At 35.6% G+C, this 13,839-nt stretch overlaps 1 protein-coding gene across 2 annotated transcripts in view; it reads left to right on the forward strand.

Annotated features, from left to right (window-relative positions):
- TTBK2 (tau tubulin kinase 2) overlaps nt 1-13,839 on the forward strand; it is an 85,392-nt gene that overhangs the window by 63,121 nt on the left and 8,432 nt on the right. Inside the window, exons 14-15 of one of the 2 annotated variants that reach the window (XM_032111533.1) lie at nt 1,808-2,056; nt 12,470-13,737. In XM_032111533.1, coding sequence (XP_031967424.1) covers nt 1,808-2,056; nt 12,470-13,737 — 1,517 coding nt within the window. The remainder of the gene's footprint in view (nt 1-1,807; nt 2,057-12,469; nt 13,738-13,839) is intronic. The other variant, XM_032111534.1, reaches the window with a different exon arrangement.

The raw sequence follows: 13,839 nt of genomic DNA on the forward strand, positions 1-13,839 counted from the left end.
GCTGCAGGACAGACAGTGGGTGATTTGCTGTAATATCTGCTGGTATGAAGCTAATTTGTCAAAAGAATTTGAGCTGATCTAGACTAATAGTGGATTTATACTGGAGCAGCACTTTGCATCATATGGCTCTAGTTTTCTTTTCCTACACCTGGTGCTAATGGGCTAGAGTTGGACTTTCTATGTTGCGCAACCACAGCCTCATTAATTTCCTGTGTTTGTATTGAATTGCAAAGAACTCCATACAGTGCATGCACATAACCTTGCAGCATATATTTGTCAAGCAGATATTTCAGTAAATAAATAATGGATTTGAAGTAATTAAACACGTAACAGCTCTTTACATCTTCATCTTCAGTTTAAATTAAACAACAATTTGCTTTGGTCCCACTTGGCTGACAACACAAATTCCTGTAGATATATAAATGTGTGTGTGTGTGTGTTATAGAAGAGGGTTTACAGTGTGAATCTATTTATTTTTATTATTTAGAAATATTGCTGAAATGGAGATTTTGTATGTTGAGGTACTATTATGTTTTATCAAAAGCTTGCTCTTAAATTTCTATTTATTTTTGAGTTCTAAGTTATTTAATTTTCATGTACCTTCTATTCTCATTTGCTGCTTTTATGAGACACTGGAAATACTTTTTTTTCCAGTTGCAAGTCAGCTATGCATTGTGGGAACTGAAGCTTTAGTATTGGCACAGCTAAAAGATACCTTTTCCTTAGAAATGGAAATGGTTGCTAGATGCTCTTGCTTTCCAAAGGATGTAAGTTAGAATTGCAAATATCATGGTAGGAAACAAAAAGTCACCTTCATGAAGTATGAAATCTGCAGAAAATTTTTTTATCTCTACTCTTCATGGTTTTCTCTAACTGTAATTGGAACAAAGAATTGCAACTATGTATGGCAATCTCATTTACAGATATTTAAATGTGTCGCCATCAGATATTTATTCAGTGCTGGAAAAGGTCTTGCAAAAACCCAGTTGATTTCAGCTTTGTATATCAAAACTATAAGTTTATTAGAATCATCAGTAAGCAATTTTAAAATGTACTTTGTCTAAAATTAATAGTTTGGAAGACTTTACAGTTCCTATTCTTTTTTCTTACCTCTTATCTAAATGCTTGAATTAATGTAGTTCAAGATGAAGCAATTGTTCCTTGATTCTCCAGGGTAGTGTATCCTTCTAGTTTGGTCCCACATTTGGGAAACTTCATGAGAACTGTTTAGTATTAACCTTACTGATTAATCCTGTCAGGTGCAGTTCTTAATGTATGCTTCTATTGCCACAGCTGTAAAGCCTCCAATGGGTGTATATGCTATAAATATAGTAATCTCAGAAACACAAATATGATGTTGCATGGATATGCTAAGCATTTGAAAGGACCAGTCAATGGTCAACTTGTCAACCATCAACTGATGTACACAATGTCCTTGAAACTGACTGTGTAAGTTTATTAAGTTTGCCCAAGCTTGTTACTGACCAGTTATAACAGTTGGAATGGTTGGACTTAGCGAATCTGATTTTATTTTCCAATCTAAATGATTCTATGATTCTAAGACTTGAGTGAATGAAGAAGCCAGCTAGAGAAATGTTGCTCACTCTTGATTTTGATTCTGGATTTTTGGAAATGAGTGATGAAAAATGTGAAGATTAGACTTAAGACACCTCCTAAATTATGAGCTTTCAGCCTCTTAGGGAGGTGTGAATATGGTTTTTAAGGCAATGCATATAGGCAAGACATAAACAAGAATTTTAAAAATATATTCAACCTTATTTTCTTCCCCGCCATGTTGTTCTCACAGCTCAGCTCATGTCATATGCTGCATTTCTCCACTCCAAGAATTTCAAGTCCCATCCTCCGCACCATGAGCCCTATAGCCTATCTATCCATCCACTTGGACCCTCTGAGGGAGGCTGGTTTACCAAGGAGTCAGTCAGCTGAGAGCCACTCCTCTTCCTCCCGATCAACTGGTCGTAGGCAGCTTCCTGTCATTCCCTGTGGCAACAAGTTCCCCCCTGTCATTCGCATCTCAAAAGCACAACTTGAGCAGGTGAATAAGCCTTGTCTTCATAAAAGTGACTGCACTGTAGCAGTCACCCGTGAAGTTTAACATTTTCAGTTGCTCTGCACAGTCTGCTAGTAGGCATATGCTGGTCATACTTCTATACACAGCATCCTAAAAGTGTTTTGAAAGATCAAGTTGGGGAGTAAGAGTGGATCTTTTTCAGGAATAGAGTTGGGAATACTCTGTCAGGAAGATACATTGTCCCACTTAGAAGAGGGGACTATTTAAAGAGCTGTTATTCAGATTATCATCTGGAGTACAAAGCATCTCTGCATGTTCTGGAAGACAGATTCACTTCCTCAGAGATTTTCTCTTGAAAAAAATAGGATTTTAAAATCTAGAAAAAAAATTTTTTCCCCTTTATTTAAAACTAAGAATAATGGGTTCTTATAATTACAGTACCAGCCAAATTTCAAATTGGGAACACATATTAAAATTTGGACTATTGTAAATTATTTTAATGTGACAAAAAGGGATCTAGAAATAGTCAGATTGTTTATTTAGAAATTAGTAAATAATAAATTGTTCCACTGTTTACAGTATATAAAATAAAGATGGCAATTATCAATTTTATTATTAATTTTAATTATTATTTAATGAAAAATGTAACTAGAGAAAGGGGACTTTTTATAGTTTTGTATTTCCAGTTTCATTTCAATATGAAAGATGAAAGTTTGTAATCATAATTGAACTTAAGTGTAATTTTTGTATTAGTCACAAAAATGTTGGGGTTTGCTAAGTAGCATGAGTTTGTGTTGTTGGGTAAAGCAGTATGACATAGCATTAATGCATAAGACTAACATATCATCATTTTACCATACATATTTCATTTGGATTACATTTTGTGTTGCCTTTCATTTCCAATGTATTTTTCAGTATAAATAATTCTGTATTGCAGATGGTTTTTCTTTTGTCAGTGAAGAATGAACAGGACTATTGATATTAAAAGTAATCCATCAACCTTAGTTACTTTCAAAATTCCGTAGGATCATTGGTGTGTGATAACAAGGCAAACTCCTGACTGCTCTTTAGCTGAATATAAAAAAAATACTTCTGTGCTCAATGTATAAAAATAAAGAGTAGCTCCCCAATGTTCATGATTGTGAACTTGATGGGATACCAAAACCCACATTCTTCATGATGGCCAACGTATTGACTAGGGAAACGGACTTAGGAGAAATTAACTCATTAGGAGTTAAGCTTCCGTATTTTTCAGCACTGGTTTGTATCCTAGGATGCAAAATGACCTTAATTTTTTTTTTTTTTTTTGGGTCTGTATAGCTATTAAGTTTTTTCAATCAGAATCTGTTGCAGGTGTAATTAGCAAACTTAGTAAAATGTGCACAATACTCAGAAAAAGCAAGTTGGCACAGAGGGTCTCCTCTGGCTTCCTTCGTACCCAAAAAATGAGTACAGCTGCAATATTTAATAAGGGCTGCAAAGTGATGTACTTTCTTTGAAAATGTGAAGAATACCTGGCATTGTACCAGATACTGCTTCTTAGTGGAGCGAGCATTACGCCTCTTGTTTCCTTTTACCGGGTAAGTGCTTGATTGCTGTGTTCCTTTTTGAGCTGTGATTTGAAAGTCCTTCCTCTGTTGAGAATTTCCAGTTTGTGATTTCCTGTGGAAACTACAAGCACGTGGTTGTTTAGTTCATTCCAACAATGAAAGCCTTGTGTACTTTATGGCTCACTGAAGAATTAAAAAACTTCAGCAAGTCCTTCTCTTTTTGACAGTGCAGTAATGTTAGGTACTTAGCTAGCTGGAAGTTCCTCAGCATGAAAGATGATACATGTTAGTAACCTAAATAACCTCCAGTTAAATATTAAAAGAATTTTAACGTCATTTATGTTAATCTGTATAAATATTTGGTACTGAGTATATTTTTATGTATTTCCTGCTGTCTGCAATTTGGTTCAGCATTCATAACTAATGAATTGCAGAGGTCAGGGATCTGTACTGTTGAATTTAGTTTAATGTATTAAAAAATAAGAAACGATGCATTTGTTTCTGAAATGAAGCAAAGCGACTTTCTCCCAGATTTTTGATGAATGAGGGTTCAGGAACTCTAACCTGTCTTCCTCTTCTTTGGTATCAGAGGAGGCCGTGAAATCTCTGTATACTCTCTGCTCACTAGTGCAGAGAGGCTATGTGATGTAGGTCAGTCTGTATTTGTTCAATAGAGGACTTCTGTCTTGCTATACATAAATTATAAAAGAGAGTTGGAGTGTTTTGCTTCAACTCTCCTTAGTTATTCAACTTGCAGCATAAAGAAAAGAGTATGGCAGCATTACAGCTCACAAAAAAACAGATGAATTCTTTGTAGTTGGGTCTGAAGAGTACACTTGGGGTGCTATTAGTACCCTTCTCATCTACAGCAGGTCAAATTGTACAGCAAATCCTCTTGAAACCTAACCTTTTTCTTGCTTTCTGTGAATTTTTCAACCAGATGAGTTCTCTGCTCATTTAGAGGGCTGGATCAAGTGTTGCATGAGGTCAGTGGTAAAGATGACGTGAGTGCAGCAACTACTGGCCAGGGCTGTGTGTGAAGATACTGCTTAAGTAGTTGTACTGCTAAATGTGTAGCTGTGTCTTAAGAAACAGTCAAAATCAGTGACCTCAGATTTTTATTTCTGGTTTCTCAACTCTAATTCTACAATAAGGTACTGAACACCTCTTCTAGCCACAGCAGCAATCTAGAATACTTCTAAACTAGCTGCTCTACAATATAATACAGCCCTTAACAAAGGTGGGTTCCAGTTTTGTCTTCATTCAGGTGTATTTTCTTCTTTCAATGTGCTTAATCAGGTATGTACAGGGAGGCTAATTTAAATTTAATTATTTTATGGTTATTCATTGTGTTAGGGAAGGATAATCTATATCTCTCATCTTAAGCAATTAGAATTAGCTGGCAAAAATACAAATATTTTCTGTCTTAATGTATCAAATATCTAATTTACTCAAACATTGAAAGAATGTTTTGTAATTATATACTTATATAATTAGTTACAAAATGCTCTGAAATCTTCCCACACAAGAAGCTGTGGAAATGCAAGCCATTACTTTCATATTCATATCCAAAATGAGAAATAATATACTGATCTGAGTTGAAAAATTTGCCGTAATTTTTAAGCATCTCACTGGAATTCAGGGACCTATGGGAGAATAAGGTAAGATTTCTTGACATGTTCAGGGATTATTTAGAGAAGGAATGCATATCCCTTATAATTGTTTTTTTTTATTTTAGATGTTTGAGGTTTATGAGCTAGGAGTGTGCATAAATGTTGTAAATTTCACTTTTTTAATGAACTAATTTTAGCAGGTTTTACTAGTCTGCAATAGCAAGAGAATGAACATTTACATTGGTTTTCACATTTAACAATCTCTTTTAGAACCACAAATAAACAAACAAAGCCCTAAAGCATTCTTTTAAATTTGTCAGTGGTGTTAACTTGTCATGTATGGTAGGGTTGCCATAAAACTCAGCTAGTTAACACTCTGGTTTAGCATTTAAAATATCATGAAGGGATACATTTGTCCAAAATCCTCTTCCAAATTTCATTTTCAACACATGGCACATTATCAAATAGATGTGTTCTTGAAGGAAAAGAGGGAAAAGGTTTTCTCTGTTCAGTGACCCTGTGTTTTTACTGCTGCCATGGTTAAAGCCATAGTTTGTCTGTAGAAAAAAGGTTCTAATTTCAGATTTTACAGAATTGATATGCCTCTTGTTACCTATCCTGATGGAAACTATATTGAGTCAGCATGAGGTTTAAGTTAGGTTCTTCCCTGTTTCAATCAAAGCAGAAATTCAAGGGGTTAATTCAGCTTGTAGCTACTAGAACTGTTTCATACACAGTAGATTTGATTTTGTTAAGTAGGGAAGATGTACAGACATTGTACCATCTCATTCATGACAGGGTAATTGTTAAAAACTTAACTTTTCACTAAATTTTGGCCTGGCTTACATTCTTTTAAGCAACTGTATTTTATATTGATAATTATGTTTCTACAAGAATTTTCTTCTATACACACTTTTTCTAATGCAAAAAAGTAAAAACTTTTATTTTTTACTTTTATCCAAATGTCAGAGGAAATTGCTTGATTTATAGAAATATAAATGCTGCCTTTTCAGGGCTTAGTAGTGCCTATTTTCTGATGGAAATTCTTCAGGCATGCTTTTTTCACATCTGCCTTTGGTGTAAAGAAGAACTAAATATTACAGTACATTAAATTCTTCCAATGGAAACTTTCCAAGTTGTAAATTAGGTAACTAAGAGTTCAGGACAAGCAGTCAGCATGAACGACTTAATTTTTTCCAAATAGTGTGTTGCCTGTAGAGAACGTTTCCATTTTTAGTGACAGAACCATTCTTGGCCACTCTGCTTCTGCAGGTTTCTCTAGTAGAAGCAGAAAAGTAATGAAGGTCTGAACAGTGAATTAACCTTGGTAATAGCATCCACATCCATTGAGTCAAAAAACCCCAAATATATAAAAAGTTGTAATTGTTTTAGATGTTTGTGGTTTCTGGCATCAGCAGTGCTTTTAAGATTCCCAAAATTTGTAATCGCAGGTTTCAGCTGTTCTTGTCTGTTCTTGAAGATATTGGTTTTCTTTTTTAAATTATTCTTTTAAAATACCAATTCTATCTGAAACGTGTGATTTATTACATTTTTCTAGCATCATAATTTCATTAGCATAAAGTACGTAAAGATGTTTCAGGAAAGCTAAGTGGTCTTTGGGATTTCCCATGGAGAGCTGATAAACTCTGGGGTCAACAATTGTTTTAATGATGGCACTTCATACAATAATCGTCTTGAAATAAATAGGTGGGTGCAGTTCAGAATATAATGATTATGATTATTTCTCATTTAATTAAGGTATAATTGATCTAATTAATATAATTAATATTGTGCCTGTAGATAATTGTAGATACTGTCTATAGTATCATCCATAAGATAATCTTTAATTTAGATGTATTTATTTCCTAAAATATTTTTCTTTTATTATTAAAATGACACATGAATCTGGTGCAGCTGTAATTACAGGGGAAAAAATTCACACCTCTGAACTGTGCATTAAGGCAAATTAATGTTTTCTTTGTTTCAAAAGAAGCATTTCTGTGGAAGTCAAGAAAAATACTACAATACCAACCATTTTAATAGCAGTATCACCAGAGTATTATGCGAGTGTTATGAAATAATAGTCTGTAAGTGCCTCTGCTTTCCATTTTAGCAGTAAATTTCAAAAATGTTCTTCGATTCGTTTATGCATTATATAGAAGTAGTTTCAAATTGAATGAGTACTTGTTTTATTCATGTTACCAAACTAATTAGCCATTTAGTCACAGCCACAGTCATTCTCTAAAAGCAATTAATTTTTAGAGCAATCAATACTTGCCCTATTGGATATTTGAGGATATAATTTTATGTTAGAACAAAAAAAAAAATCTTATTTTATCTGGTAAGTGGTGTAGGAATAACTGAAAAGGGAGGATGTTTACAGAATTCAGAAGTTAAGCTATGGCTAATAAGCCTTAGAGAAAGACTGTACACACAGTTTTTTATGTTCTTTATCCTCAAAAGATACATATCACATTAGAGAATTTGGAAACACAGTTGTACATTTGTAGCTCTGCATCTTATTCCATCCTCTTCCCATTTCTCACAACCTCCATATAAATCAATGCCCAAATTAACATAATAGAAGTAATAGTATATCTGAAGAGCTGTTGAGAGCAACACGTGCCTCTTTTCAGATAGTTATAAACAAATCTTCATATGTTACTTCTCTTTAGTCTAGGACTAGGGCCTGCCACATGTGAGTTTTTAACAAAAGATGGTGTCCTAAAGACCACCAGTTCCTACAAATGCCTGCAATGCTTGCAGTACCATATATATGGGGCTATTGAAAGGGATTCAATATCAAAATTTTCAATAATCTCTAGTCTAATGTTCCATAACCCTGAATTACAGCCATATATTTCTCCTGTTTATCCCATATTAGTCTATTTGTAGAAACAGCCAATATACTTTAGTAAACGTATAATTAATTATCTTTCATTTCCTTGCTGTGAGCTTAATCTGGGAATGGAATGTAAGGGATACAAAGGATTACATTCTAGAAAGTCAGTAGGAGTGATAGTAGTAGGTAGGGAGGATTTTGGGAAGTAGGTCTATTCTGGACATGAAGCTGTGAGCTGTCTCCCAAGATGTAAAGCATAGCAGTGGTTTACTCCTGTGAGATGGCACTAGCAGTAAATTACAGGACAGTGCACTAATGTATCCTTGGCACTTTCATGCAACCTGCTGTTCAAATTTCTTTGCAGAGGCATAATGTTGTGCAAGGAAATAGAAATTAAGTTGTGTAAGTAAAGAAAAGCTCATGAAGTAAGAGAAAGCTGGTGAACTGGAAAGATTTAGGGAGATTTTTCGGTCTTGCTGAAGTTGCAGACTTGTACTAGCATTGGTTGCATTCCTGCTGGCTATAGAGCTAACCATGGGTGAAAAAGAAGCAGGGAAAAGAGAAAAGATACATGGGGTTTGTTCTCCTGGATACATAAGCTTCAAGGTTTACTAAGGGAGGAAGGATGTTCTGAAGAGTAAACTGATTAGGTGAAGTGTCTTCAGGATGTCCAGTAGTATAATGATGGTGTGTTAATACGAGAAATTACAAATACTGAAAGGATTAGCAGGAAACAGATCTGCACACCATATCTCTAAAGGCCTGAAGTCCTGACAGCACTTGACATGCAGAAGTATCAGACACCATGAGTGCAAGGAAGAAGCTATTGCTGATATTGTACAATAATCCATATTCACACCTTTACGTCTTTCAGGCTTAGCAACTTAAGAGCAGAGCAGACCTAAACTCAGTATTTAATTCCTCTACAATTAGGTGTATATGTACACAGAGGCATTCATGCAAGCATATCACTTGCTATTGCAGCCTGTCAAAGGTTTAAAAGGAGGAAAGATTATCAGATGTCATACAGGATGTTAGAGATATTTATGTTGTTGTTTTGTTCTTTTTCCTTCTTGAGATCTCACTCACTTTCATGTAAAGTTTCCTGAAGAAATGCAGTATAATTTCTCATCTTGGTTCAAGTGTGAATGTGAGAAAACAGAAAGGAATTAAGAAATTATTTAGGGAAGGCCAAAAGATTCAAGACTATGGTGGCAGTAATTTCATTCAAATATTTTGGATTGAAAGGAGAACCTTGAATTAATTGTTCCATATAATGTCTCAGCCATTTTTAGTCATCTGTTGTATCACGTAACTCCTGTTGAAGTATGGGAATTGCAATAATCAGTGTTATAAACTAGTTATCATAGTGAGCTGAAAGGTGGGGTTTTAAGTTGTATCCCCCATATTTTACTTCTTAGATGAATTATAGTCTTTGTTCCTCAGATTCAGTGTTTTACATAATTGACATGTTTAACCATAAAAATCTCACAGGATAAGAGTGTATTTAGTGGCACAAGAAATAAAAATATGAGGATCATTTATGGTTACCCATTTAAATTTCTTGCACATATAGGTGAAATGTTAAGCCCAACAGGGATATAATCTAGTTATTGTGCTTTGAAAAGACTAAAGAGGTTTATTGTGAGAAAAAAAGCCTTTTGTTTGTTCGAGAATACAAATCAAGAAAGTGATATATGTGTTCAAAAAGCCATTTCTGAAAGTATGAATTACTCAGTAGTACTGGGTCTTTATTGGTACTTAGTCATCCACTATCCTTTTCTTTTCTCCATGTGTTCACTGTTTCTTTTTCACAAATAGCTCCTGCCTATTTGATTATAGGTGGTTCAACAAGCCTAGTCTCCTCTTTCTTGAATGTAAGGGCTAAATATGTATGGCCAAGATCTGCCTGAAAGACTAGAAAATTCTCTCTCTAGATGTGGCAAAGGATATAAAGTCTGTTGAAAAATATAAATTAACTTCATATCAGAGCTGCTTTCTTCTAGCAAAGACATGAGAGAGGTATCATAAGGAAAAGAGAGTTTTCATGTAAACATATTTGGGAAAAGAGGATTTAAATGCAGTTGCAGTTCTTCTGGAAATATATCAAATAGATAAATATCCTTCTGAAAGCAGATACCTACGGTTGTCTCACCTCTGTAAGTTGAGAGGACACCAGGATCATTCTATTCTAAGGGAAGTCATCCTTCAGGTATGTAGAAGACAACGCTGGTGTTTTAATCCTGAGTTATTTGAATTGGCAACTAGACTAGCTCATCAAGTGAAAAGTTTGGAAAAGGAAATATTTTACACATCCTTACTGTTGAGATGCATCTGCAGCCCTGGAGAACAAGGTATTGAAACAGCTGAAGTCAGAGCTCAGTGGACAGCAAATGCCCAAGTGATCTCTCCAAAATTTGAACCCACTCTTCCAAGGACAATATTGCATTAAAATTTCCTGAAGCCTCTTTTACCCAGCTTGTAGATCAGAATTTTTAAGTGAGCTGATGATTTTTGTCTGACAGGCCAAAGTAAGTTCCTCTGTCATATGAAAGCAAGTCCTGCAATGTAGGATACCTGGAGTATTGTCTTAGGGCAAATTTGTACATATGTATGAGAACCTATCCATTTTCCTTTCTGTGCAGAGTTCTTGCTAAACTGTTTTTTAACACTCGAGGTTTAAGCACTAAATGATCTAATCATGGAAAGGTGCTTTTAAAAATAATTCTATTTCCTCTGTTCTTTCTGTAGCTGAACTGATGTTCTTGGATTCTCTCAGAAGAAGTCTTTTGAACTAAGAAACACTTCACTATCTCAAAAGGAAAATAGTGTTTCTTTCAGATGAAAGAACCTGGACTGAGAGTAAGAGGAGATGAGGACTGTTTTGCCAAAACAAAGTAACTTCAGATTTTTGTTCAATGTACCATTTTAATTCAGCAAACATGGAGGACTTGGCCCAAACTTGAAAACAAATTATAAAGGAGACAAAAAATAGACTCTTACTGCAGCTCTCTGTGGGGTTGTGGGTAGTTTTTTTTGTTTGGTTTTTTTTTTTTGGTGTTTTTTTTTTTTTGTTTGGTTTCTACTGCCAGTAGTACTAATGTACTAGCTCTTGCACAAGCCCCGTAAGCTCAGCACCATGTTTAATTTCTGCAACAAAATCAAGTAAAATCTGTATTGTAACACAGCAGAATCCTAGCAATGCTCCATAGTTTTCTCTTCTACCTGTAGTGCATCAAGAAAGTGTTTTTAACCAAAAAAAAAGAAAGTGTTTCCACTTTCTGTTGAGTACAGACTGTGTCAGATTCATGAGGCTAAAGAATTGAAAGAAAAACAGAGCTGAACTCTCTGTCCATGCAGAGAAAGACATAAGGGTAGTCCCTTGATTTTTTAATTTTTTTTTTACTGTTTACACCAACTTACTCCATCCAGTATATATAAACCAGAATGTAGGACTCTTCTTAGCATGAGAGTGCATTCCTCCCATGTCCACAGAGACGAAACTTCTCTCTCTTTTGTATGCGCTCTTTCACCCTCTCACCTCATGATTCTTGCATTTGTGTCTGTGCAGTGGCCTGTCTTCAATGGGGAAGGTGAGAAACAACTCCATTCTGGCTTTTTCCCTACTTGATGGGAACTGGAGAAAGTGGGTTTATGTCCTTCAAGTAGAGAGAGACATGAATGCAGGTTTCCCATTTCCTGGACGTGTACTCCAACGATTAAGCTGTGTGCTAGAGACAGCACTCATCATAACCAACTTTTTTGAAGGGAATCTGACTTAACGATATATATATAGGTTTTAGGAGTGCTTTACATGTATCTATTGGATCAGACCTGTTAGGGGATTTAGATGTGTAAGTATTTACTTTCTGAATTTCTTAATGACCTTAGGTAAGTAGATATCCTAACCAGGTTACTTAGTTAAAATGGGGCATAAGGTTCAATAGGAAAAGTAATAACTAGTATTGGATACTCAAGAAAGTTCTTTTTCTGGACAAAAATACATTATGTATATGGAGTTTCTGAATCTAAATGTCACTGTGTTGTCTTCTGCATTTGTCTAAAATATTGCTATGTACTTGTTAAAGATTTTACATTTATATACAACTTATTCTAAGGGTATTCAAACTAAAGTAAAATAAATAAAAATCTGCCCATTAGGTTGGATCTCATTTCTTGGTAACTGCAACATTTTTCACTGACATTATGTTTGTTTTTACCTGTTACATATTTCTGTCTTGGGATGATAGACTATTTTTTTTCTAGTTATCTACGTGTATGTTATGAAGTTAGGTAATATTTGAACACTGTGATTCATAGGAATCATTATATAATGTATCTTGAAGACATGCAACCAAAGCTGCTATTTAAAGGATGTTACTTGTATAACATTCCTGAGTTTCTTACCTTTTTCTTTAATTTTCCAATGCAGATAACAATACCCAGACCTTCAGTGGCATCCACACAGTCTGCTTCAGAGAGCTTTCACTATGGACAGCAGCTAGAGAGAAGAGAGCAGGATGGTCAGTCTGTGGAACACACTGTGGAACTTACCTCTCCAAAGGAAAGTTTGCCAGGTTTGGTTGGGACAGAAGATGCACTTCCAGCTAGTGCCAGCAGACCAAATTTGATACTTAATATTAGCCAAGAGGTGCTTGACAGGGAAGGACTTGTCAAAGAATCTGTCAGTGTCTTGGACTGTGGCCAAAAGGACCTACCTGAACACAGTGGGATACAGGAAGAGAAAGAACTTGGAAATATTGCTGTGGAGGAAGCTGAGGAAGAAGGGCTTCCAGTGGTTTCTGAGGATGCCATTGAAATGCTAAGCAAAGAACAGAATTCTTCTTTGCCAGGAAACTCAAAACCTGCAGAGGAAGAACCTCTAACAAATACTGAAGCAGCTCAAGAATCAAAGTTGAGGCCTGTCTGTTTGTTGCCAAATCAGGATGATGTTCTGAAGTCAGTAGCACCTAAAACATCAGAATTGTCTCCCTCAAGACTTAATAACACACATGGCAATAGACAGGCAAGTAAAATAGCAACCATTCAGGAAAATGGTTTTCATTCTGATAAGGAGGAAGTCCATAGCCAAAACTTGAAATGCCACCAAGTGGCCCTTACTACTTTTTTGCAGCAGGAGAATAAAAAAGAGAAAAATGCTCCCAGAAATGGAGAGTTACTCCACTGCATTTCAGAAAATGAGAATTCTTACCGATCTAAGAGGGACTCAGTTAAATCTCCTTTTGTATTTAGGCAGAGCCGAATCCCAGTTTTAGCACAAGAGATAGACTCAATATCAGATTCCTCTTCTGTTTCCGCAAAGGAAAAGCTTCTTCTGAAAAAGGCCCATCAGACAGACTTGGTCAAATTACTTATGGAAAAGAGACAGCTCAAATCTTTCCTTGGTGACCTCTCAAGTGCCTCTGATAAGTCACTGGAGGAAAAAATGGCTACTGCTCCAGTACCGTTTTCTGAGGATGATGTCTTAGCTTCGTTTTCTAGATTGACACTGGACTCCCATTTCAGCAAGCAGAATGAAGATAGCTCTTTATCTCCAAGCAGCCCTCAGTCCAGAAAAAGCAAGATTCCAAGGCCAGTGTCTTGGGCAACCACTGATCAAGTCACCGGTTCAAGTTCAGCTCAGTTCTTTCCTCGGCCACCCCCAGGAAAACCGCCTACAAGACCCGGGGTAGAAGCTAGGTAATGCAGAGAAAATGGAAATAGATTTTTAGGTTGAAAATGAATTTGAGCTAGACTGCAGTTACTGTGCAGGATGTAATCCTGTAGAAGTTCCATCCTTTA

The sequence above is a fragment of the Corvus moneduloides genome, chromosome 6 (assembly GCF_009650955.1).
Source record: "Corvus moneduloides isolate bCorMon1 chromosome 6, bCorMon1.pri, whole genome shotgun sequence".
Lineage (NCBI taxonomy): Eukaryota > Metazoa > Chordata > Aves > Passeriformes > Corvidae > Corvus > Corvus moneduloides.